At 34.3% G+C, this 27,838-nt stretch overlaps 1 protein-coding gene across 1 annotated transcript; it reads right to left on the bottom strand.

The window, feature by feature from the left end:
* Window positions 1-2,300: 2,300 nt before the first annotated feature.
* LOC129257699 (serum paraoxonase/arylesterase 1-like) lies at window positions 2,301-27,788 on the bottom strand. The gene is made up of 9 exons (XM_054896090.2): window positions 27,550-27,788; window positions 15,620-15,690; window positions 14,867-14,922; window positions 11,812-11,974; window positions 10,832-10,967; window positions 9,157-9,354; window positions 8,330-8,411; window positions 7,400-7,528; window positions 2,301-5,006 (listed from the first exon to the last, which is right to left on the bottom strand). Exons 1-9 carry the CDS (start codon window positions 27,621-27,623, stop codon window positions 4,839-4,841), a joined length of 1,077 nt encoding a protein of 358 aa, XP_054752065.2. The 5' UTR covers window positions 27,624-27,788; the 3' UTR covers window positions 2,301-4,838.
* Window positions 27,789-27,838: the final 50 nt, after the last annotated feature.

The raw sequence follows: 27,838 nt of genomic DNA, 5'->3' as shown, positions 1-27,838 counted from the left end.
TAAAAAGAAAACATATATTTTTATATATTATATATATTAAAGTTTTTATATTTTTGATCTTGATGGTTTTGAAACTTGTTTATAAAATATGTTTAGCAATTAATTTCTAAGTATCATTCTTCCCATATCTTATTTAGAAACAGTATCTGATGATTATAATGATGAATATGAAGATTATATTTAAATATGTGCCTGTTTTGTCTCAAGTTTAATATGAATGAGATTCTTTTAACTTATATATTTCTTATATTCATTCAGTTTCATATTATGTTGGTTTAAAAAAATAGTTATCAAATTTCACTTGCACTTGTCTAGGAGTTCATCTGTTAGAGTCATCTGGTAGTATTAAATGCTTCTTTATGTTATGACACAGGACCTTTTGATGTTTGTATATCAAAAGTCCTGGTCTGAATTCTTATGCATTCTTTTAAAGAAACTAAAGGTGTGCTCATCAGTTGAATTGTTGTTCTTTTGTCAGTATGGAACAACATTAACAAGTAACAAATCATTTCAGTTGTGTGGGTGTGTGTCAGTATGTTGTGACACAACAAGTATATTTAAATCATTAATTGTTGTTGATATGTATCCCACCGCTGCCACTGTATGTCAATATATCAAGACTTAAGTTGTCTTATTGGTGTTTTGGATGAGTAGGCCCTACTCCACTACAGCAAAAATGTTGTATGTAATTGCCTAAAGGCCACCGCACACCTTACGACCCGACTGGTCTGCGACTGGCTTGCGACTGAGTGAGGGGAGATGAATCGCAAGGTAGTCATAAGCCTCGACACCGCACACCTTGCGATCCGACTACCATGCTGTCTGCGACTCATGCATGCGCTTTTTGCCATTGCAACTGAGAAAATGCGCTTACTACTGCGTATGCGCGTTATCATATACGCGTCGTGCAACTCTGCTGTCTGATTGGCTGAAAGTTGCATTGAGCTTGCGATCCAGTTATAAGGATTCGACATGTCAAATCCTTACGATTTTCCTTGCGACTTGTCTCTGACCGGTCTGCGACTCTCAAGCTGACAAGTGCTGTGACGTCACATCTCCCCTCACTCAGTTGCAAGCCAGTCTGAGACCCGTCGGGTCGTAAGGTTTGCGGTGGCCTGATTAAGACTTGATTCAATTTCCTGTTAAGTACCCCACCAACACATGTACAATATTAACGGTGATATCACTTTTATTTGAATAACATTCAAAAAGATTTTATATAGACTATATATATATATAAATATATATACCTTGTGAGTAAAAAAGAAATGACACCTCACAAATCCCATATTTAAGGAAAAAATATGTCGATCATGAACACGCAATTATTATATATGGCCTGAAAGTATGTTCTCCCAAATAATTTGATACGTACCATATTTATGTTGTATGTGTTAATGCTTGGATGATCAGGAGGTATTCTTTGCAGTGATGTAAAACGTGGATCATCCAGAACAATGGAGGGTCAATTACTAGAAAATAAAGTGGTTTTGACACAATTTTTGTTTTAAGTTAAAATCATAAAACAAAATGTGTAATGTGTGGGAATGAATACTCATCTTTTTATTCTTTTGGATTTTATTTTAATCAAAGTTAAAGGGGTTTAATTAAATTCCAGTCATGCTTACTTTGGCACAAATCAAAATTAAAAGGGTTTAATTGAATTAAAAATAAAGGGGTTGAATTGGTCATAAATTACCTCCCAAAGAGTACATCTTTGGGAGGGTAATGCATTAAGTTCCGACAAAAAGTTTTTTCCAAATTATATTCCGACTTTGCGAAGCAAGGCTCGCGTCTTCTTCAGGGATACTCATACAAAACTTACAGTGACAATATATTTTCAATAACTTGTTACTGTATTAAAGTTTTGTATCCTTGAAGAAAAGTGAGCCTTGCGATGCAAATTCGGAATATACTTTAGAATAAATGTTTTGTTTGGATTTAATGCATTACCCTCTCAAAGATGTACTCTTTGTCTCTTCATCTGTATCCATGTATATATATATATAGAGAGAGAGAGACAGAGAGATGTTACATGTTGTTGATAGTTGTTAATGTTACAAGTATTTTGTTTGTGATTACAAATAAAATTTATAAAGAGAAAACAAAATCTAACGGAAATTCCAAACAAGCTAAGCATTCAATTTGATATTCTTTTTTTTTTTATATATATCACAGTATGTTCAAATTAATTGGGATGCATTTCTACCCTTACATTGAATTTAACTTGTTATCTGGAATACTCTTATTCACATGGGACTATCTTTTAGACAGATAAAATGCAAACACTTTATCTATCCTCCAATTGTTAAAGCATATTTATTTGAATGATTAAGTATAACATTTATCATAATATATATCTATTTGTTTGGTATGGCACATAAATCGTTTTGAGTATAAAATAGTACACACCTGTCTCAACACATAAAAACATGTAGAATATATATAAATGCATGATTTACATAAAGTTATCTTTCCAGACATGCAATGTAAAATACAAATAAATTGTACACATTTAAATCATTAAAAAACATACCACCAGGTTATTTTGATAGGGGAGGGTGGGGTACAAATTACTTAAAGAGGGCATCATTTATTTCACAATGAAATAATAGGATCATTTACTTTCACGATAGTGGAGGCGCAATAGCTCAGTCCGTAGAGCAAAGGTTTCGTATTCCCCGATCCGGGTTTGATTCCCACTTAGTGAACCAGTGCCCTTTGGTATGGCATTAATCCTCACTACCAGGTCCCTCGGAGAGGACCTCTCCATTGTCAGTCTTTTGGTTGCTTGCAATTCGGTGAAGTGCCATTTATGACAATGCTATCAAATAGCAAGCAATTATTGAATATATCGCGCTGTAGTGTAATTACAGAAAGGCAATAGAATATTAAGGGGCTATTCCACGGTTACCCACGTTACATTTGGAGACACCTTGACTCATACTTGGAGCTGTAACTCCATTATTATTGATAGGAACTAAACATCTCTTTATCACAACATAGTACGCAGTCTGACTATCCTTTGTATAAAAACAAAACTTGGGAAATTTCATTATGCTCCTTGCAAATCCTTGAAATGTGTCGGTTACTCAGGTTACATGACTTGGACATGCATAAAATGAAAAGTGGACATAAGTGAAAAGTGTCCTCATACAGGGCTTTTATGAAAGTTCATTATATCCATTTCAAAGAAGTATATTAGGGAGACAAATTTGTACATAATTAAAAAATAAAGAACACATGGTTTTTACTAGGGGTGCAGATAAAGTGGTTACTCACGTTACGGTTCAGATGGGCTATACAGTACAAAGACACATTGAGCTCATGTCCACCAACCTATGGAGTTGCCCTAAGGCTATCGGGTCACTGGTAAATCAATTACATCAGTAAAACTTTTGAAATGTTTTAAGCTTACATGTATATACAGTTTTCCAAAAGTATGCCAATGATTAGACTCTTCACAGCTATTGTCTTTCCAACATTTTTGTAATGAATGAAAAAACAGGAACCATTTTCTTTGTACAGTGAAAAGAACTTGAATACAAGCATCCAGTGCGGTGGAAACAACATATTCATATGTACTGATTATGTTTTCATGGCAAGCACTGATGTTGGAGTCAAGCAAGCACTCATCTTTGATAATTTTAGTCTCAAACCAACCTCTTTCAATCTATAATAATGCCATTTTGCTCTTATTAATGGATATATCTCATTTATTTTAATATTTGTAAATTTGTTGATAACCAACGAGCACCAAATCTCCATTTAATTGGACAATAAATTAAATTCCATTTAATTAAATAATAAGCATAAAATTTAGGGATCCACATTCATCTTCTAGCAAATAAACTGGGAAAAATATAGTTGTCTGTCATCATCATCATCATTATTCTTTGGGGGAATGATATTCCGACCACTTTTGGGCTGATGATATTTTTTTTAATGTCAAATGTACAAGGGCATTATAAAGCTCAACTTCTCTTTTAAAATAAAATTGTAAGGGCTAATGAAACCCTCCATATACCAGTGAATTCACGGAATGCCAGGTTTTAGGTATTTTGATTGCCTTTAACAAAACTTGAATACAGAATTTATATTGTGATAAGACAGCGATTTAACAAGTCATAACTTCACAGAACATACATGTTCATTAATATGTATCGAATGACTGCCATTACTGCCCAAGATATCAATAAATGTAATTTTAATCATTAAGAGGTAGTTCAATTTCAGACTTGTACTTAGATTATTAACCATATATTTTATCAATCAGAAATATGATTCTAAGAATGTTAAACCTAAATTCATTTTTCTTTATTTGTTGCAGTCTCCTGATTCCATAGAGTTATCGGCAAAAGACACGCGCAATACCAACAAGCTGTGAAGTTATTTCCTCATTAAGATGAATACCTTACATACAAAAGTCCAATGAGGTTAAAAAATACTAATTTTTTCTGGCTCAGTGAATTCACACAGATTCAGTATGTAAAACTTATGGGAGTCCTCTATGTCCAAACAATGCATGAATCACTATGGAAACCCATGCTGGAAAAGACAGGGGTCATGTTGGCAGTTACACATATATGCCTCATTTGGGAAATACAGTACTCTCTTGTTATCTCTACTCCTTCCAATCATGCACTGCTTCCTTCCATACCTTTAGTTCCTTTTGCTCCATTTATATCTTAACCCTGGTCTTCCCCTCTATCATTCATGTTGGAATATATACTCTTTGCAAAATCATCATAATACTTAATCAATTTCAGATCAATAATAATTTTACTATCATTATTGGATAAGAGGTATAAAAACTGTTCAATTTGCACTCAACATGATCAGAATGTTATTCCTTCACAATAGGCAGCCTTGTCGACCACAGTCCCGATGAGCAAGCCGTTTCCATAGCGACTAGCAACACTGCTTAACTTTATCAGTCCTGTATTATCTGAAAAGACCTCTCTGATGGTAGGATTTAACTCCTTATCAAGCTTGATATTCAAAACCTGAGAAAGAATAAGAACATGAAACTCATATAAAAAAAAATTAAATATCATATACATGTATACTAAACAAAATCAACTTTGGGATTTGTGAGTTCATACAATTGCACTTGCAGTTTCAAATTACTTCGTAAACTGGGTTAAAAAGAAACTTATCAAATTTACAAGGGCACTGCAAAAATTCCACCTAGTCAAAATGAACAATTTTTTTTACACATGCTAACTTCAATAATCTTTTCTAAGCACATATTAATAATTAAGAGATTGGTTCAATCAGAGAGGCTACATGTATAGTCCCTTGCATCAATTGGTGTCAAAATCCAAAGTTTAAAAAAATGGCAAAAGAAAGACCAATGAAAGTGAGAATGGATTAAACAAACTTCCCAGTTTATCACACATGTCCTTCACAGGAATGTTTAAGCGACTGACTTGATCACAAAAGAGCTTAGAAAAGACTATTGAAGCTCGCATGTGTAAAAATATTGTTCATTTTGACAAAGTAGAATTTGTGCAGTGCCCTTGTAAAGTTTGAGAAGTTTCTTTTGGAACCCAGCTTAGTTATCCAAAGTAGAAAAAAAAAACATTTTCAATATGAACTTGGTTACAGTAATGCATAGCTGCTCTGGTCAATGTTTTGTGAAGCCGTTTACATGAAGTACCAAAACCTAAGCATTAAGAATAATAGCAAAGAATTAAACTAACAAGTGGAACGCCTCTGGCAGTCTCGCCTGCATTACGCAATTTAATATAGCAGCAGTGCTAACTTTGAAAACTACTATAAAATAATCATTAACAAAAACATCATTCATATAATGACATAATACCACGTTCATTGACCATAAATGACATTTGAACAGAGACTTAAGACTGTCAACTACACCCATGTCCACATTTCATTCACTCTATCCATAAACTTTCAAAGTTATGATGGCACTTCAACAATTACCCCAACATGGCCTAAGTTTATTGACCTTAACTGACCTTTGACTTGGTTTTGTGACCTGAAACTCACAGGGGATGTTCAGTGATGCTTGATTACTCTTATATCCCAAGTTTTATGAACTAGATCCATAAACTTTCAGAGTTAGGATGGTAATTCAACAAATACCCCCAACACGGCCAAAGTTCATTGACCTTAAATGACCATTGACCATGGTCATGTGACCTAAAACTCACACAGGATATTCAGTGGTACTTGATTAACCTAATGTCCAAGTTTTATGAACTAGATCCATAAACTTTCAGAGTTAGGATGGTAATTTAACATATACCCCCAACACGGCCAAAGTTCATTGACCTTAAATGACCATTGACCATGGTCATGTGACCTGAAACTCGCACAGGATATTCAGTGGTACTTGATTAACCTAATGTCCAAGTTTCATGAACTAAATCCATAAATTTTCAAAGTTATGATGGTAATTCAACAAATACCCCCAACTTGGCCAAAGTTCATTGACCCTAAATGACCTTTGACCTTGGTCACGTGACCTGAAACTCAGGCAGGATGTTCAGTAATACTTGATTAACCTTATGTCCAAGTTTCATGAACTAGGTCCATATACTTTCTAAGTTATGATGTCATTTCAAAAACTTAACCTTAGGTTAAGATTTGATGTTGACGCCGCCGCCGCCGTCGGAAAAGCGGCGCCTATACTTTCTAAGTTATGATGTCATTTCAAAAACTTAACCTTCGGTTAAGATTTTGAAAATAATTTTCCCAACATGGTCTAAGTTCATTGACCCTAAATGACCTTTGACCTTGGTCATGTGACCTGAAACTCAGGCAGGATGTTCAGTAATACTTGATTAACCTTATGTCCAAGTTTCATGAACTAGGTCCATATACTTTCTAAGTTATGATGTCATTTCAAAAACTTAACCTTAGGTTAAGATTTGATGTTGACGCCGCCGCCGCCGTCGGAAAAGCAGCGCCTATAGTCTCGCTCTGCTATGCAGGCGAGACAATAAAATGGTGTCATCTTATTTGTAGAAAATTATGTACTCAATAATTTAGAAAGGTGAACACCACACTAGCACATGGACTTTGAAAATGGACCCTAAACATCTATCATCCTCTGATCTCAGAATACCTTAAAAAGGTAGTTTTTATGTTTTCTCCATCCTAAATAACGCCTCGAATATTTCACTTTCACGAAAGTTTGAAATATAACCTATACACATATCAGGTTCTTGAAAAGTATACCTTTTCACTGGATTTTGGAAGTTGTTGTTCCTTTTTCTCTTTGAAAAACCCTTTTTACATGCTTTTTGCATACAACCATAGTGTTCTTGTTGTTATGAAAGTCCCCTCCTCGGTTATAAAAACTACTGAAGTTGAATCGTTAATGGGACGAAATGAATGCACAAGCTTTGGCATGAAACCATATACTCACCTGACCAACCCCACCTAGTTTTCCCACTCGATTGAAGAAGTGGTACATTACAAAACTGCTGCCGATCCAAAGAGATCCATCATCTGGATCAATATTGATGTTATCAGGAACAGTACCCAGGGGAATTGTCTGAGGGAAAATAAAAGAAACATGACAGTAACATCAATGTATACTGGGGTTTGATTTTTAGACCAAAGGATAAACTCAACAATGACTGATCATTTCTATAGACCAGTGTTGGACTTGCAGGGTGGGAGGGGTGGGGCAGGGGATTGACAACCTATGGAATTAGAAGGGATCATGATGTTTTAATAGGGGACAATACTGGGTAATCATGAATGAAGTTCCACCAGATGTTCATTGGGTAAAAGCATGACATTAAGTCACATGCAACTCTTTGTAAAACACCCCGTGATGAATCTACTGTAAGAAATTTCTTTTACATTTTGGCTACCAAGAGATAAGACATGGATTCGGACCATAGTTAGATCTACACATTGGGTGATTTCATGTTCAGTGTTGTGTTGAACTTTGCATCATTACAGCACTAAATTTGAAATGTAATTGGTCATGGGATGAACTTTGATCACTAGGTGATGAGCTATCAGTAATGTGATTTGAATAGCTTCTGTAAACTCAGATTAGCAGTTGCTGGAGCTTGGGAAAACAAAAGCATAATTTTGCTTCAGCCCCCTATGTCCCTTTTACAGCATCAAACTAGGTAGCCCAGTCTTTTGGGGTTTAAGAAAATATGTATACATGAATTCTGACCATTAGTATCATCATGATTATTTGAATTGATAACAATATTATGGGATGAAAATAATTAGTACTAAATCAATCATAATTCTGAATCATAATTACTAAACTAAACTGAACTAAAATTACTTGGTTGTATCAAATATTTCCAGGGCCACATCAACTGCTCACCTTTTCTTGTTCCAGATTTCCATCACTTTGGACTCTGTAGATTATTATTTCCTCGCCCATACATGCAGCTACGTACAATAACCTATAAGTTTTAAAAACAGTGAAAGAATAAATAGTATATTATATATATATATATATATATATATATATATATATATATATATATATATATATATATATACTGTATATATGCATACATCCTACATAAGGGCGAAGTCTATGAATGGGTTTATTCCGTCATAATAGACATTTGGACGTTAAGTCGAAGGTAGAGGGCGTTAAGGCATATTGCGGACATTGAAAGAAGACAAAAAAATTCGCCTTAACTGCAGATGTAGTTATATAATATATATATATATATATACCATGCACTGCAAACCTATCAAAGTTGATAAATTCAGCTTATACCTGAAGGGATTTCATAAATGGTCATGCAACCCTTTATGACCACCTGGGAGAGTTTTCCAAGGGTATTGCTTTACTAGTAACAGTAGCTTACAAAATTGATGTTGATCGGATCAAAAGTGATTGAAGGTTGTGGCATCTTGATGCAAGACCAAATTCAAAAACAGTTCCATAAGCAATCATGAGAGGGCTTTAAATGACAAGTGAATTATTTCATAATCAAGGGGCATTGTAGCACAGTTGGTAGAGTGGGGATCTCATAATCTAATAACATGGGTTCAAAACTAAGTCAGTGCACATTCCTGTGCATTACAGCAAGATCTTATCCAGTCAACTGGTTCCTTTAATTATACATTCTAAACACATGCTAAATGATAACTACTTTAATGCAACTTAAAACAATTGGATCTGTTTCAATTTACTTTTTATCTGGTGAGATGTTAACACCATTTGCAAATATTACTCCTTGTGCAACAATCCTAGCATCTTCTCCATCATAGTAGGCCACAGTACCTAATCTCAGTCGAAAAAAGATCTCAAGAATGTTGAGAGATTCTGGAAGATATCTGTCATTTGAAGCATAGAGGCGATTTTGGTCCACCAGAACAAGATTATTAGGACTGTTAAGATTGAGAAATAAGAATATACATATTTACACATCAGCAACAGAAACCATGAAAATTGAAATAGTGTGTCATTGTTTGTGAGTGGCTGCATAACTGCAAATAATTTTGCAGCAGAAAAAGCAAATAATAAAACAATTCAAAACAAGATAGGCATGTGAAACTATTTTGTAGTTGTAGAAATTTAATTCCATATCAACAATTAGCAAATGTGATAGAACTAAATAGCAAAAACAGCATTATTAACAATAACGATGGTAATAGAAATGAAGGTGCCACTGGCGGATCCGGGCCGGCTGTGCCCCCCCCCCCCCCCTTTTGAGAGGCACAATTGAAATTTGTAATGTAAAAATGCCGTTAAAACAGAAGTGTGCCTCCCCTTTTGAAAGTGAAGACCTTTATCTTTTCGTGGACGGAAATTTTTTTTTTTTTGCTTGTCAAATTTTTCCTTGGAAAAATGTGCCCCTCCCCTTTCGAAAAATCCTGGGGCGGTATTCTGAACATTGTCTTTTCTCCATATTTTTTCTTTTCTCAGAGATATGACAAAATCGGTATTCTGGTGGATGTCATAACTTTTGTCACAAAAATTGTCACAAATTTTGTCTCTTCTCCCATTGCGCACCAAAAATATTCGGCTTTAAATGCGTGTAATCCTTTTTTTACAAGGAAAAGATATGACAAAAGTTATGACAGGGGGGTAGCAGTCATAAATTTTGTCATATCTTTTAGAAACAAATATGCCGATACCCTGCCGACTGAATGTCAAGCATATAATGATATTATTTAGATTAGATTGTGGTATTAGTTTCACTCATCATCCATGACAATTTTCAAAATTATTTTTTCATGCTACAATTAGTTAGGCCCTACATATTAATTCCTCCTTTTTTTCTCTGTTTTCCTTCTTTTTCTACTTCTCTTCTAAAATCCTTCACAGTTCCCTGTCTCTCTTTGTAATTAAGCGCATCAATAAACATACGCCCTTACTGCAACGGGGCCTTCCTATTGGCTAGAGGGGCTCCCACTGGGAACTAACAATGATTTTGATTGGTTTGCTTCCGAAAAGATGGGTGGGAACTTTGAGAGATATGACAGGGAAAAGACAATGTTCAGAATACCGATATGTGACAATCGTAGCGGTGTCACATCTCGGAGAGAAATGACAAAATTTATGACAAAAGTTATGACAGTGTTCCAGAATACCACCCCTGGATCCTGGTGATAGTGATAATAATGACCATGGTGAAGATGATGGTGATTATAAAGATGATGATGATGAATATTTTTGGGCCTATTAATGTTTTTAACAGAAAAATGGCACTTTATATATGCTGTGGATGATGATGATAATGATGATAAAGATGATTACGATATTTGAAAAATAATACAATGCAAAAACAAACACTTTTAATGAAATCAGAGATAACATAGCAGAGCTGAATGGAAAATTTTCTTGTCATGAATGATAACCAACCTCCAAATATTCTTGTGGTGTATTCTTCTCTGATGTGTTAAGGTAGGTATCTTCTTCTGGTATGAAAAGTCAAACACCTCAATCCCAATTCTATCGGGGTGCCGATTGATAATATACAGGGTCAGTATGGGATTATCTAAACGAAAGTGAGAATGACAAAACATATTTTGATCAAACTTTGAAATTTAATCTATAATTTTCAATCTCTTTTTTTTGGTAAGGGAACATATAGGGCCTTAGCAGAAAATGTTGCAAATAAATGCAACTTAAAACTGATTTTTTTTTTGTAAGTGTAAAAAATCAATTGTTTCTGCAATCAAATTATTCAATCATTAATTCTTTATATAGGAATTGCAATTTAAAAATTAATGAAACACGGAAGTAGCTCCCCCCCCCAAAAAAAAAATAATAATAATAAAATAATTCAATAATAATGTATAAGTCAGATCATATGAAATAGTGAGTTGTCACTGGGGTAACTTCTTATGATAAAATTACAGTGAAAAACAACATTTTTGTTTTATGTGTAACAAATTCTCACTCCATTGTAATACACGTAGTAACAACCTCAATATGTTCCTTCAACATGTGGATAGACATACACATTGTGCCAATTTTTTTTTCCAAGAAATGATTAAAGTAGACTTTAAATTTTACAAAATGAACAATTTTGCATGTAGGCCTATCCCCAGTGCTTTTTGCAAGCCTGGTTTCAGCAAATTATAACCCATTCCCCATAAAAACTTGAACTGACTGCCTTTATGATGGTGCTAAATTCAGTGAAAAATAGTGAAAGTAATATATTTCTGAGACTTTCTTCCCATCCATTCTGTCAGAAGTACCAAAACTGTACAATCCAAGTTGGTGATTGATATGATCCATGTGACAGTTCACTGATCCCTGTGACAGTTCACTGTTGTTCCCACTTGGGACTTCAAGGGCACTGAATGTTAATATCAAGAAATATTTTCTGAGAATACCTTTTGGTCCGCTCTCCCAGATATCCATTCCAACAGGCACCCATTCTGCAGGATCGAGACCAATGATCTGAATGTCTTGAGGATCATCATCAGGATAATTGAAGTCAAAGAGAAAGACTTTACCCAATGTTCCTTGGTTTGGTTCAACTAACATCAGGAGACCCTAGTACAACAGAGGAATCCACCTTTCAATATAATCTACATGTACATGTATGCGATACATACTACAGGCAACCTATTCAAAAGAATGCTACCATGGCCATGATATTAACTGAAGGATGTTGGTGAAATTATCACTGTCACTATGACATTATCACTGTCTATATGGGTCTTTCAGTCATTCAGAGACTACGGTCTAGGGTGGTAGAAGGACTGGTATGAAATGCAAGATATGGAAAATATCCCTCACAGCCTAATACATAGCAGTCCATATTTGCATTATAGACCTCATACATTTTATTGATACATATAGAGTTTTAAATTGCTTCAAATATAGGCTCTATTTAAGGACAAATTGAGCTCTAAACTAGACCTAACACACACTGAATCCAAGATGTAATGCCAGTTACCCATTGGGTTTATGTTATTATGCGTCAATACAATTAAACTCTGTGACTGATGAAAGTTCCTCTTGACTCTTGGATCATTATATTAGGAGTGGGCTATAAATGGGTGATTTTTGGTTTTACTGTGGCAACAGTTTTTTGTATTCCTTTTACCTTATCTCAACATGAAATAACAATATTTTTTGTCTCGGGTCCGAGAAAAAAGTGTGCCGGGCCAAAATCCAAAATGGCCGCCAAAACCCCCAAAATCACAGTTTTGGCCACAACTTCTTTATTTGGTGGTCTTTTTCTCTCGTTTTGGTGTCTATTCATGTTTTGGGGGGCAGGCAATTTGTTTTACCTAAAATTAGTACTTTTAAACCATTATTTGTAGAGTTAGGTGATTTTACTTAAATTTTCAAATGTTTAGACCCTGTTTTTAGCCCCAAATTAGGTTCCATCGTCTCGTGGTTCTTGGATATCAGACGATAACATGTTGACCAGTAGTAAGCAGCTTTTTATAGCTACATGTATATTGCTTTTATTCCAAAATTGGGGTTGACGGATATTTGCGAAATACATCTTATCAAATAAAATAAAATGTCATTTATCCATAGGGGCTGTACGGTATATTCATGTACAGAACAATGTACTGTTAATACTGTACACTGCATATATCCATGCATTGACCACCATGACATATATAACAAGTCCTGCATACATGTATAAACTATAGTGTCATAGTTTAAGTGAGCTCCTGAGGTTTAGAATTAGATTGTGACTTGTGAATTTGATTGCTTGTTAGCTGATGTACATGATGTAACCAGATGATAAACATAAATTGCACATAAGAATCATGTACGTGTACATGTATATGTACGTACATCACATTTTTAGCAGGCTTTAGCCATATCTTCTTCATTTGGAGGCTTGTTTTTACCTGGTGGTCTAACCCTATGGGGTCAGGTAACTACCAAGGTAACACTGTTCAACGGCCAATCAGAATCAAGGATTCCATGCATACAAGTTACCATTGGACAGCAAAGTTACCATAATCATAGCCACAGTGTAAGTGCCATAATGTGGGGTTGACTAAAATCCATTGTTAATATTTTCCTCTCTCCACCCCCTGAATGAGCATAATTGACAAAACATGTCTTCAACTTCTGAGACAAAACATACAGTATCTTCAATTTCTCAGTAGCTCATGTCTATGACACTATAGTTTACATACAGACCGTGTCATGGTGGTCAATGCATGGACATGTATGCAGTGCAGTATGTACAATACAATGTATACTGTATAACCCCTACAGATAAATATTTTTATTTAATATTATATATTTCGCAAATATCCGTAAAACCCAAAGTAGAGGAATAAGAGCAATATAGCTATATGAAACTACTTGGTATTGCGGAGCTTGTATCGTCCAATATCCAAGAACCACAAGACGGTGAAATCAAATTTTGGGCTGAATAAAGGGTCTAAAAATGTGTAAATTTTGGCAAAAATCACCTTTTAACTCTACAAATAATGGTTTTTAAGTACTAATTTTAGGTAAAACAAATTGCCTGCCCCCAAAACATATGAATAGACACCAAAACCAGAGAAAAAGACCACCAAATAGAGAAGTTGTAGCCAAAACTGTGATTTTGGGGGATTTTGGCGGCCATTTTGGATTTTGGCCCGGCACACTTTTTTCTCGGACCCGAGACAAAAAATATTGTCATTTCATGTTGAGATACATTACAAGGAATAGATAAAAACTGTTGCCATATTGAAATGACAAAAAAAGTATTTTTGACCCATGTATAGCCCACTCCTATATGCAAAAAAGATAATAATCATATGATAGGATTCAGTCAATTTATAATAAAGAATCAGTCAATTTATAATTAGGATCCACATGGGTCGTGTGGTCCAGTGGTTAGAGCATTAGACTCACAATCACAAGGTTATGAGTTTGAATCCCCACTCTGCCATTACCTCCACTTTGATAAAAAGGCCCAAGAGTAATATTTGTCGTCTATAAGGTCAGCCATGACTGATTAACGTAGATGTACAAATGTTTCCTATAGGTAATTGGTTATATACCAGCTTGGCATTTACCAGCAAAATGCTGTCCTGCAGAGTTCCTACGGGAGTTACCATACACAGAAATAGAAATATTACCATTTTGTACCCTACTGATAATAGGGCCTACTTGCAAAAATGAATAATGCTTTCTTAAAAAATCAAATCATAACAAAATTTTCAATGAAAAATCGCCCCCCTATCCTGCACTTCTAATTGATTTTGTTCACTGTCTCTGTCCATCTGCCTCTCTTTCTGCTTCCCATAGTCTTTTGTGTAGCAGAGCAAATTAAGATGTGATTGAAATGATTGGGATGCTACACAAAAGAATTTTTAAAAAGGTCTGTACAGAACTCAGTTGAGAGCTTTTCTCTTAATCTTATGACCAAATATGCTATTCAAATTTGGTAAGCAAAGTCAACCCAGTTGTACTTACAGATGATATAAATGCAAGTCCATTAGATGAAGTCACAATATCCTCAGAACCATTCACTTCATTTGAGAAAAATTTATTTAAAAATTAGTCAAAATTACAAGTAACACTAAAGGTGGCAAAAGGGAAATGGAGAAACATATCCATTTAATAGTGATAATGATATCATTGTCATTTCTTCTCATAACCATTTTCACATTCTTGTGTCATCCATGAGACAACGTGATAAGGCAAGGTTAGTGAATGAGAAATTCTGATGATGCCAAACCCCAAAACGAGGGTTCCAAATAATATCATGATGGATTCTGGCTATAGTCTCAACTGCTGCCATTGGCTGTAATTTGTTGCACCTGTTATTTAGTAAAAATTATTATACTAGTATCATTCAAAACAATTTCACTACTTCAGTAAAACTTGGCCGAGTTTTATATTGATTGAATAGTTTTACAGAGATGCGGAAAGATGCTTTCAACATAAATTTGAGGGGCAGTAATATAGCTCAAAGCATTTCCTATGCCAAATGTACAGGCACTTGATTTTAGATTTACAATACCTTTCTGAAGATTATGGAAACAATTACGAAAATTATGAAAAACTTTTTAGAATTGATTCAGTTCGGAGTATCTCTAGAAATATGCTTCATAATATGTCTTTCCTCTTTAGGTTGACTGTTCCACATAGGACAATACTTGATACATCACAGTTTATACTCTTTATTCAGAATAAAAGTATCAAAAAGAATCTTTATAAACTCACCAATGCCTGGAAGAGCTCTACACTTTCCAGGGTGATGTGTAAATACAGTCTTGTGAAATCCCATCATATATCTGTTTCAAAATGTAAAAAAATGTACGATATTTCACTGAACAATCCAGTACATATTAAGGTCTAATCTAGTCCAGTCTTATCCCCCTAAAGTTTCAATGGCAAGAAAAAATATGGGAGGAAAGCATTTTTTTTGGGGGGGGGGGAGGAAACGCCCTAACAATTTTTGCTGATGACCTTTTTTCACTGGAAAATTTTTCTGAGACAAAATGCCCAACAGTTTAACTGATTACTTGTTTTTTTGCTTATTAAATTTTCCAGCCAAAGATCTAAAGAGAAGGAATCAAACCCCCTAATTGAAAACCCCATAAGTGCTCAGTGAACCATAGCATGATGGATGTCTGTAATTTTCTCAAAATCGGAAAATGTGAAGTTTTGCAACGTGCATGTGGTCAAAGTTATTAGGTAACCAACCGGTGCTGATCTACTATTCTGGGGATTTCAGGGTAGAGAGATTATTTCATAAATTAAAGAGGCTGCTATATCCCATGAATTTTTTTTTTATTTGGAAGCAGAAATTTGATTTTTTGAAAACATATACTTGTACAAAAATAGTTTCCTTAAAAAATCCAACTTCTGACACAAGTATTATTTCAACACTAAATTAATATAAGCTAAGTTTCTGAAAAGTTTAAATAACTTTGGTATAGGCCTACAGGTAGTCCAGATTGGACCTTGTTGTTTGGAAGTGCTTTTTCCCAAAGCTAACATAGAGGGCACATGTCTCCCAATCTCTAATCAGCGCCAATCCACTCATCTTCCCTCCCCAACAAGGTCCAGTACAAAACTTTGCTGTACCAGAAAAGCTAGGCATCAATCAAACAAGTTACACGGTAGGGGGTCAGGTGCCCTAGTCTCACACACCAAACAAGACACAAGTTTACCCAAAACAACTTCACCTCTAACAGGGTGAAAAATGCAAAGTTGTGTTTTTTTTTTACACTGTAAACATAAGGCTCCGTGTTCATGCACTTAAAAAATATCTATTCAGCGCCTTCCTCTCTCGCCAAATGATTCCACCCATGAACCAAGTATCAAAGTTTGAATAAGTAGACTACACCAGTCACAAGGAGGCAACAGCTGGTAAACATCTCTGGCTCAGGCAGCATCAACAGATCCTGGCCCCCACCCCCATCGTGGTCAATGGGCAGTGGAGGGTCAGGGGAAACCAGACCAGTGGCCTACATGTACGACTAGTCTCTTGTACCAAACTTTTGCCTCCACTCAAATACAAGTTTACCCCCAAGGACGATGAAAATACACAGATGTGACCAATGTTCTACAGAATAGACATATACCACCATGATAATTTGATATTCACATTTTATTCTATTGAAATGTTTTTTCTCTTACCCAATGATTTCATCCGTGGAATAAGTATTACAGTTTATAAGACTAGACTATGAAAACCAGGACCCTGTTGCTTCCATGAAATGACCTCCATGATAAGGGGCAGTCAGTGGTTTTTGTATATGGAGCTATATATAGCTCCATGGTTTGGACATGGTTTGATATGCATGTGTTTGCAGTGTATTCCATACTGTGGACATCCATGTCCATACTATGGACATCCATGTCCATACCCAGCTAACTAGTATAATAACAAGGAATAACATTCATGAAAGATCCTAGAAATGCTTTCAAAAGAAATTTTTAAGAACATTTGTATAACATTAATGAAACAATATTCCCCTGATGTTAAACATGAAATAAACGTTAATATTATGATGCCAAGCAGATATATTTTTCTAAATGTTACATAGATCTTTACCCATAGTTGATGAAAAAAAACATTCTTAAGACACAAATGATATTTTTCTAACGTTTTTATAATGTTACATAATTAATGTGAATATTTTTTTTTTTCAAACGTTCGATGAAATGACTATGATGATGATAAAAAAAGTCATGAATGTTTGTTTTCAAAATATTTCGACAAAACATTTTTGATGTTATGATTTTCTTATAAATATAGTAGATACATGATAATTTTGCCGTTTTTGCATATTGAATTAATATTTTGATAGGAACACAATAACATTTTATTGACATCTACATGTACATGAATTCGATGTTAAAATAGCATTTTGAAAATGTTAGAATACTTGAAATGAAATGATCGATATGAAATATGGTTTTACAACATCTCAACAAAGCATTCTTGAATGTTTTCAAGTGTTTTCCAAAATGTTAACTTTAAAAAATATATTAGAAACATCCTGATAATTTTAACATAAATTGTTGAGAAACAAAACAGATATACAATTTTATAATGTTATATACATGTACGTACATTGGATGTGATAATAAATGTTATGAAACTATATGTTTATGTATCATTTTGACTTAACGTTCTTGAAAAAAAAAAATCCTAATATTTTTCAAAAGCGTTAATTAAATGTATCATTAACATGTTTTTCAATGTTTTATGATGATATGAATATAATTTTTTCAGAAACTTGATAATACTACTAACATTTTTGTAAGGTTATACATTTGATGTAAAATAAACATTTTAAAAATGTTGTAAGAATATTATGACAATAACATCAACCGTTCAACAAAACATTTTTGAAATATAATTTCCAAAAATATTTTAAAATGTATTAGAAACATCCTTATTTTTAGTAGTATAATTTTAACATTTTTTTGTATTTTGCTGACATTTTGATAAAGTTATTGGGATCTATGATTTTTAACTCATCCGGCCCGAAGGGCTAGATGAGCTTATGCCGTGGCGTGGCGTCCGTCCACAATTTCAAAATGCTTCTTCTTCGCCATTTCTAGTCCGGAATCAATTCTGTTTGCTTTATATGATAGCACTAGGCATGCTAGGTAGGGGATTCAAAACTTCTTCATAGAATTTTGAAACTCATTAAATATGCTAATTTATGCGCATTTTTAAAAATTCACAAAAAATGCTTATTCTTAATTAGTTGACCGATTTTGAATTGTTTGCTTCCATCTGGTAGAGCTTCATGAAGGTCACCAAACTTCTACACAAAATTTTGAAATTTGGCCGGAGTAGAAAATTATTTATGCTAACTTATGCGAAATTCATAAATCACAGAAAATGCCTCTTATTTATTTGTTGACTGAATTTCAAAATGCTGCCCGCTTCGTCATTTCAAGTCTGATTTTAATTCTGTTTGCTTAGCATTAGGTGGGGGATTCAAACCTTCTACACAGAATTTTGAAACTCATTAAATATGCTAATTTATGCGCATTTTTCAAAATTCACAAACAAATGCTTCTCCTTCGTTATTTGTTGACCTATTTCGGCTTCCTTTTGGTAGCACTTCATGAGGTTCACCAAATTTCTACACAGAATTTTGAAATTTTGACTAGGAAATCTATTCATAGATCACAAAAAAGCTTCTATGTAATTTCTTCATCAATTTCAATTCTATATCCTCAATTTATGTCACCAATATAATTCACTACAGTGACGTCAACTGGGCTGAAATTAAAACTGTGTTAAATATCGTTGCGAGATGGTGGATGAGCTCCACATCATTGATGTGCTAGTTTTAAAAGGTTGTAATACTAGTATCATATCAATGACATCAAACGTTCTTAGAATGTCATAACTGAAACTGCTTTATAGTATTTTCACTAAAAAAAGAGAGAAAATATTGTTTTAATACATATTTATGATATAACATCAGACATCTGATCATTTAAGAAATAAATTCATTTTACTATCATCGTTTTTATAATGTTATACATTATGTGAAAAAAATAATGTTGGTAGAATATGACAATAACATAAAACATCATTCTCGAAATGTCATGATTATGATTATGCTTCTCAAATATTTTAACAAAACTTATTTTTAAAAAATGCTTTTCCAATGTTAAAAAAAAAATGTTCGAAAATTTAATTAGAAACATCCTAATTTTGACATTTTATGATATCATTTTTAAAGGACAAGTCCACCCCAGAAAATTTTTGATTTTTCTAAATAGCGAAAAACTCTCAAGCACAACGGTGAAAATTTTATCAAAATCTGAAGTAAAATGAGAAAGTTACGAAGTTTCCATTATTTTTCACAAAACAGTTATATGCACGACTCGGACATGCAATTGAGAGAGTTGATGTCCCTCACTCACCATTTTTTGTATGATATTGTTTGAATTATTAAATGTATTTCGATTTTTACAGATTTGACAATAAGGACCGAATTGATCGAACCATAAATTGTTAAAACAAAGGTAATACCACGTGTTCAGGGAGGAACAAAACTTTGTTTCACAGGACAACAGGGATATAATTGGAATATTCAATATTTAATATAATAAAATACAAAAGAAATAGTGAGTGATGTCATCAGTCCCCTCATTTGCATACCTGTCCAAGATGTGAATATAACTGTTTTGTGAAAATTATAAAGCGAGACTTAAAAATGTCATAACTTTCTGATTTTGATTTAATTTTTCAGTATTACCTTGTTGGATTTTTTCTCTCTTTATTCAAATCAACTTTTTATGGGGTGGACTTGTCCTTTAAGAAACGAATAATTATCATGCCATGGGTGTGACACTAACAAACTTTCCCACAAAATTATGATAATATATATTTTTTTTTAATAACTAAACATTTTTGAAAAAAAAAAAGGTTTTCTAATGTTTTCCTGAAGTACTAATGAATTGTACAACAAACATTCATATTTTGATGTTTTTATGATATCATAATTTTTAGAAACATAATAACATTTTACTATAATATCTCTATAATTACGGTAAATAGATATAAAAAATACTATCTTAAAACTTTGGTAAAATTTAATGATAATAGCATTAAAGGTTCTATAAAAGTTATGAAAATATGTTCTCAAAATGTTTTAAACATTCTTGAGAAATGTTTTTTCTTTTGTTTTCCCAAAATAATGGAAAAAAATATTGAACTCATTTTTTTTTTCCGTTTTTATAATATAACTTGGATATGAACGGGGCAGCAACAGGAGGGCACCAGGCCCGACAGATGAATCATGATGATGCAAAACTATACTTTTGATCATTTCAATTTCATTTCATCACAATAATGGTGATGTCTATGAAGTATAAGACATGTCGTCTTATACTTCATAGACATCACCATTATTGTTATAAAAATTGCAATGCACTTTCCGCCTTCATCTGGTGTTTACAAATGCGAAATGATGTTGATATTTTTTTCGAGTTATACCATATTTTTAACTTGTATTAAAGTGTAACAAAGCTTGCGTGCGCTTGCGAAATCTCTTCTATCCAATGAACGGCCTTATACCTCTCAAATCTTAAAGGTCAAGTCCACCCCAGAAAATGGTTGACTTGAATAAATAGAGAACTCAAACATGAATAACGCTGAAAACTTAATCAAAATCGGATGTAAAATGAGAAAGTTATGACATTTTAAAGTTTCGCTTATTTTTCACAAAACAGTTCTATGCTCAACTCAGTAATATGCAAATGAGAGAGTCGATGATGTCACTCACTCACTATTTCTTTTGCTTTTTATTGTTTGAATAATACAATATTTCAATTTTTACGAATTCGACAATTAGGATCCCCTTGCTTGAACCACAAAATGTTAAAATAATGGAAGTTCAGGGAGGAATGAGACTTTGTTTTACATGACAATGACGATAAAATAAAAATATTTCATATTTCATATAATAAAATACAAAAGAAATAGTGAGTGGATGATGTCATTGGTCCCCTCATTTGCATGCCGACCAGGATGTGCATACAACTGTTTTGAAAAATTAAGCGAAACTTTAAAATGTTATAACTTTCTTATTTTACATCCGATTTTGATGAAATTTTCAGTGTTATGTTTGTTTGATTTTTCTCTTTCTATTCCAATCAGCTTTTTGTTGGGGTGGACTTGTCCTTTAAATTATAAGGCCAAATCTACTGAAAATAATAAAATACTTTTTTTTTATATGATAGAATAATTTTGATTGGCGCATATACTATTTTTGTGAGCGCTGCTAAAAACCAAACAACAACATCTTGACTTTAACAGTGAAAATAGTAATTGTGACGATGGTACAACGTTGGAATGTAGTTTGTTCCTGGGTTGTTCGAACAATTACGTTATGCCAACGTTGGCATGGTTGGGAAACATTCAACGTTGGGAAAACGTTTGGCCATCTGGACATATTCATTAGCCAGAGAATGACCAAAATTTCAGCTTATATATACGTGACTATGTTTACGTACCTGTTAAAAGTTTCACAAAAGTATGGAGCCTGATTAACATATCATTAATTCATTAAATAGATCATTCATAGGTGAAATTTTAAGGTATATATATAGAAAAATTGTTATTAAATGTATTCTGCCAGGTATCGGAGAGTCGTCTCATATACATGATATATAGGAATCAATGGCAGGTTTCAGTGGATAGGTGTAGATATAGAATGATAGGTTTAAGATAAGGATAGGATTAGAATATGATAAACTATTTTATGGGATAAAGTTGTAGAGATGAACTTCACCTTGAAAGCACATTAAAATTTTGAAAACAGTCACTTGTTACATTAGTAAGATACCATTCCAACATTTTCTCAACATTTTTAGAATACTAAACATTAACAAATATATTTTCTATTTTTTTTTTTAACTGTTACTGTTAGATATACTTGCTAACTTAATATACAATTGTCCATCAAATTGAATAGCTCAAGGAAGGATGAAGTTTATCAAATTTGAACACAATTGGTACTTGCCGGAATTTTCATAATTTTCAATTTCTTGATAAAAAACCCATTTGATTTGGTCAAGTCCATCCCAACAAAAACTTGATTTGAATAAAAAGAGAAAATCCAACAAGCATGCATAACACTGAAAATTTCATCAAAATCGGATGTGAAATAAGAAGTTATGACATTTTAAAGTTTCACTTCATTTCACAAAACAGTTATATGCCGCACATCTCGGTTGGTATGCAAATGAGGGAACTGATGACATCACTCACTCACTATTTCTATTATATTCTATTATATGAAATATTTTGATTTTCTCGTCATTGTCATGTGAAATGAAGTTTCATTCCTCCCTCAGCTGAACACGTGGAATTCCATTATTTGAACATTTTGTGGTTCAGGCATGCAAGGAGGTCCTAATTGTCAATTTCGTAAAAAAATGAAATATTGTATAATTCAAACAATAAAAAACAAAAGAAATAGTGAGTGAGTGACATCATCAACTCTCTCATTTGGATGTAACTGATTCGTTCATATAACTATTTTGTGAAAAATAAGCGAAACTTTTAAATGTCATAACTTTCTTATTTTACATCCGATTTTGATAACATTTTCAGCATTGTGCTTGTCTGATTTTTCTCTATTGATTCTAATCATTTTTTTTCTGAGGTGGACTTGACCTTTAATTTCCATTTTATTTTCATTCATTTTGCACAACAAATTAGTCTAATTAGACCAAATGGTAAATGGACTAAATGGCTATTGGCCAACTGGTCATTAGACGGAATGACATTAAACTAAATTAAAGTAGACCATGTGGTGAGAGGACGAACTGATGGTAGATCAAGTAGACAGTTTGCAAATGGACGAATTAGCATTAGACGAATTGGAAATAACCCGTATAGGAACTCAGTACCCAATTATGGAGTAACAAACTCATCAATACATTTGAAAGAACTTAGCTCCATGCATGTATGTATTGCATTACACTGACTGCCCCTTATCATGGAGGTCAGGAGGTCATTTCATGGAAGCAACAGGGTCCTGGTTTTCGTAGTCTAGTCTTATAAACTGTAATACTTATTCCACGGATGAAATCATTGGGTAAGAGAAAAAACATTTCAATAGAATAAAATGTGAATATCAAATTATCATGGTGGTATATGTCTATTCTGTAGAACATCGGTCACATCTGTGTATTTTCATCGTCCTTGGGGGTAAACTTGTATTTGAGTGGAGGCAAAAGTTTGGTACAAGAGACTAGTCGTACCTGTAGGCCACTGGTCTGGTTTCCCCTGACCCTCCACTGCCCATTGACCACGATGGGGGTGGGGGCCAGGATCTGTTGATGCTGCCTGAGCCAGAGATGTTTACCAGCTGTTGCCTCCTTGTGACTGGTGTAGTCTACTTATTCAAACTTTGATACTTGGTTCATGGGTGGCATCATTTGGCGAGAGAGGAAGGCGCTGAATAGATATTTTTTAAGTGCATGAACACGGAGCCTTATGTTTACAGTGTAAAAAAAAAAACACAACTTTGCATTTTTCACCCTGTTAGAGGTGAAGTTGTTTTGGGTAAACTTGTGTCTTGTTTGGTGTGTGAGACTAGGGCACCTGACCCCCTACCGTGTAACTTGTTTGATTGATGCCTAGCTTTTCTGGTACAGCAAAGTTTTGTACTGGACCTTGTTGGGGAGGGAAGATGAGTGGATTGGCGCTGATTAGAGATTGGGAGACATGTGCCCTCTATAGGTGGTTTCAGACCGCCTCGAAGTTCGCCAGTTCCAGGTATTCTCTGATCGGGAAATTTACCCCGATCAGAAAATACCAGGTATTTTGGCGGTGTGAAAGCAAAAAACTACGCGTAATATCCCCGAAAGAAAATACCCGATAAATAGTAGGTACTTGGCGAAATTATGAGAACTTTCGCGGGGATTTTTCCAAGGTCGTGGGTATTTTGGCGGTCTGAAAGCAAATTACGGGAACTTTTAGCCCAGCGTGTCGTTGGGTGCGGCGCCGTGCATGGGTTGCTGCTGGGCTAGTGATTTTGAATTTCGCGCCTTGCTGCTTATCAGACCATACTGCGCATGTTCGTAACTTCAGGAACTTATCCCGAAGGGTATGTTTCAGGGCGGTGTGAATGCAGGAATAATTAATGGGTATTTTTCAGCCTAAAAAAGTTCTCGTAATTTAACGGGGATTCTTGTGATCGAGGCGGTTTGAAACCACCTTATGTTAGCTTTGGGAAAAAGCACTTCCAAACAACAAGGTCCAATCTGGACTAGCCTACAGGGGGCTAGAGATTTTAATTTTGGTCTCTTTTTAAAGCATGACGCGCATGGCTAATATAATAAAACCTGTGGCGGACCGTGACCCGGAGGAGACAAAGCATTAGGGGGGGCACAGCATTGTTCACAAACAATACAGTGCCCCTCCAATGCTTTGTCTCCTCCCGTGTCACGGTCCGCTACTGAATAGAACTATTCACGATTTATCTCAAATAATTGAATTAACGATAATTGACTAAAAAAAACCTGAAAATCCTTGGATAAAAAACACATAAAATTTCTCACACAGGAACACACTGTGATGTGATTTTTCAGCTGAATGGAGATGTATTGTCATGAAATTGGTATCATTTGAAAGCTGAGTATAAGCTGTATGAGAGTTAAAAGTACAAGCTTTTATACACATCCTTTTACAATACGATGCAGCACTTGACATAATGAATATAGCAAGGGGAGTTCAGGGATAGAGGTGGCAGTACACATTATATATATATGCGACTCTCTGATTTTTATACTGCTAAAATATGCATAACTTTGGTTTTCATGAGGCTAGATCTTTGATTTAAGTCTAATTTTACAACGAAATATTTAATATAACAGGTGATACACCATAGAATCATTAATTACTTATTTGAAAATTAAAGTAAGAGCCGATAAAAAACATCAATTTTCTTGTCAAAAATATCAAAATCAACATAATTTGCATATCAAAATTACTTTGATGAAATGAATCAATCCCCTCAAATTATATACCACCTGAAAGGGAATTTCATGAGCAATACCAATAAATTAAGTAATTAATGGTGTGGGAAAAGAGAAAAATATACATGGGTATTTGCATTAAAAGGCATTAGGGGGTCCTAAAAAGTCAAACATTTTCAATCATAAAATGTGAGCAGTTCAGCCTGCCAATTTACAATTTTTGGATTCCTCATGAAATATCCTTTCAGAACAAGATGGATCACGACCCATGAGTCTCACCTGATTTTTTGATGAATAAAATATGCAATATGATATTAAGACCCCTAGACAACCTTTGACCTGATCACGAACCACATGAACACAAGAATGATATCACCCAATGATTATTTCTAACAATTGATGCAGAAATTGAGAAATACTTCAATGAGAGCAAGTCGAACAAAAACTTAAAGGATATTCATAAGCTCATCATTTGACCTTTTGACCACTAGATGACCTTTTGACCCCATAATCCTCATGAACACACATGAGGTATTACCAAAGTATTATTTGTACCAAATGTAAACATAATTGATGCAGAAATAAAGAAGTGAGAGCAACCTTAACAAAAACTTCACCATTTGACAATATTAGATGGCCTTATCATCCTAAATGACACAGATGTGATTACCAAAGGATAAATTTAAATCAAGTGTGATCAAAACTGACGCATAAACAAATGAGAGCAAGTTGCACAAGAACTTCAAGAAGGATCAATAGACATGATCCCATTTCATTTGATCTTTTGACCCCTAGATGACCTTTAACCCCATCATCCTCATGGACACACATGTGGTATTGCCCTATGTACCAAGTATGAACATAATTGACAGAAATAAAGTAATGAGAGAATGTTGAACAAAAAAAATAACATTTTGTAACTGGTCAACAGACTTACAAGAAATGTTATCACAATGTGATCTCGCCAAACTTCGTTCAGGCGAGACGCTTTTGTATATAATGGCAATACATGTAAGTTCTGACAATTTGTCCCCCAACTTTACTGAAAGACCCAGGTATATGTTTGAAGTATAAACAAAATTTATATTAAAATAGGGAAATTAGGACATGTTTAATATAACGTGATTTTTTAAACTGAAAATATGTAAAAAGAAACCCCCCAAAAATCGTTCTAAAATTCAAATCAATCGATCAAGTAGAATGATGAGAGCATACAAATTACCCAAGGATCGATCATTTGTACCCTTAAGTGCAAACATAATGCAGAAATAAAGAAATAGAGCAAGTTATACCAAAACTTTCAGGAAAAAATTGATGCACATGACTTATTACTTAAAATTTTGACCCCCTGGCCCAGATGACGTTTGATCTCACCATTGTCCTCAACAAACATGTGGCATTATCCAAGGATCATCGTTTGTACCAAGTGTGAACACATATACAGAAATAAAGAAATGAGAGCAAAAAACATTTTCGTAACAAGATAAAAGATGCACATGCCTCCCATCGATCACTAGACCCATATTGCACAAATTAACATATAATGTGCAGAATATATATATTCCTTCGCAATTTACTTTAATAAATTCAGCTTGGAACCCTTAGAAAAATTACATTATTTATGTTTTCAGTCTTTCTGGCTTAAGAGTAATAGCATATTACATATTGTATACACGCTAATTAGATGATTATGCTAATTAGGTTAATTAAAGAATTGCTCAAGGTTGCCAAGGTCAAAGGTGGAAAGTGGCAACCAAGCTGAATTTACTTTTCAATACCCATCTAGAACACGAATCAACAAAAAAACTTGTCCTTAAACAACTTTTCCAGGTATGACAAATTTGTCATCCCTTATCATGCTTATAATAACACTGAAACAACATGCGATGGGCTGCAAAGAAAGTTTCGTTTTATCATAAATTATGCATATAGTGATGCGGGCTCGAGTAGAACATGCTGCAACGCACACCCACTGTCCCACTCACACACCCGCTTGGGGTGGGCGTTGACCGTGGTCGACAGTTTCACGCTTACCGTACTCTATTTCTTCCCCGAAACTGCAGGCGCGACGCAAGCTAGGTTGGTCCTCGGAGATTGGTAGTTAAACAATCGAAACAATATAATACAACACCTCAACCTAACAACACAAGATCAACCTTCAACCAAAGAGTGACACTTACATAATTCGGGCCATTTGGTCAATAATTACAGCAAGAATGATGTATGTGATGATATTACGAGCTGTCAAACCCATTTTTTCGATGTGCTTTAAAACACGAGAAAGCAAGCAAGACTGATTGTTTCGTTGTACTCTTCCACAGGATGCTACGATTTGTTTAGCAGCTAGCTGCAGGCTAGCTAGGCAGCAGCTGATCCAGAGTACACAAAACTTTTTCGCGCGCAGACAGAAATTGGAGCCGGGTACATTATGGGTGCACATACACCGCCCTTCCAGTGGCGTAAATCTGG

This window comes from Lytechinus pictus, chromosome 1, assembly GCF_037042905.1.
Source record: "Lytechinus pictus isolate F3 Inbred chromosome 1, Lp3.0, whole genome shotgun sequence".
In the NCBI taxonomy this organism is placed as follows: Eukaryota; Metazoa; Echinodermata; class Echinoidea; order Temnopleuroida; family Toxopneustidae; genus Lytechinus; species Lytechinus pictus.
The sequence above is the reverse complement of the archived record's forward strand: the minus strand, read 5'-3'. Positions and strand labels throughout refer to the sequence as shown.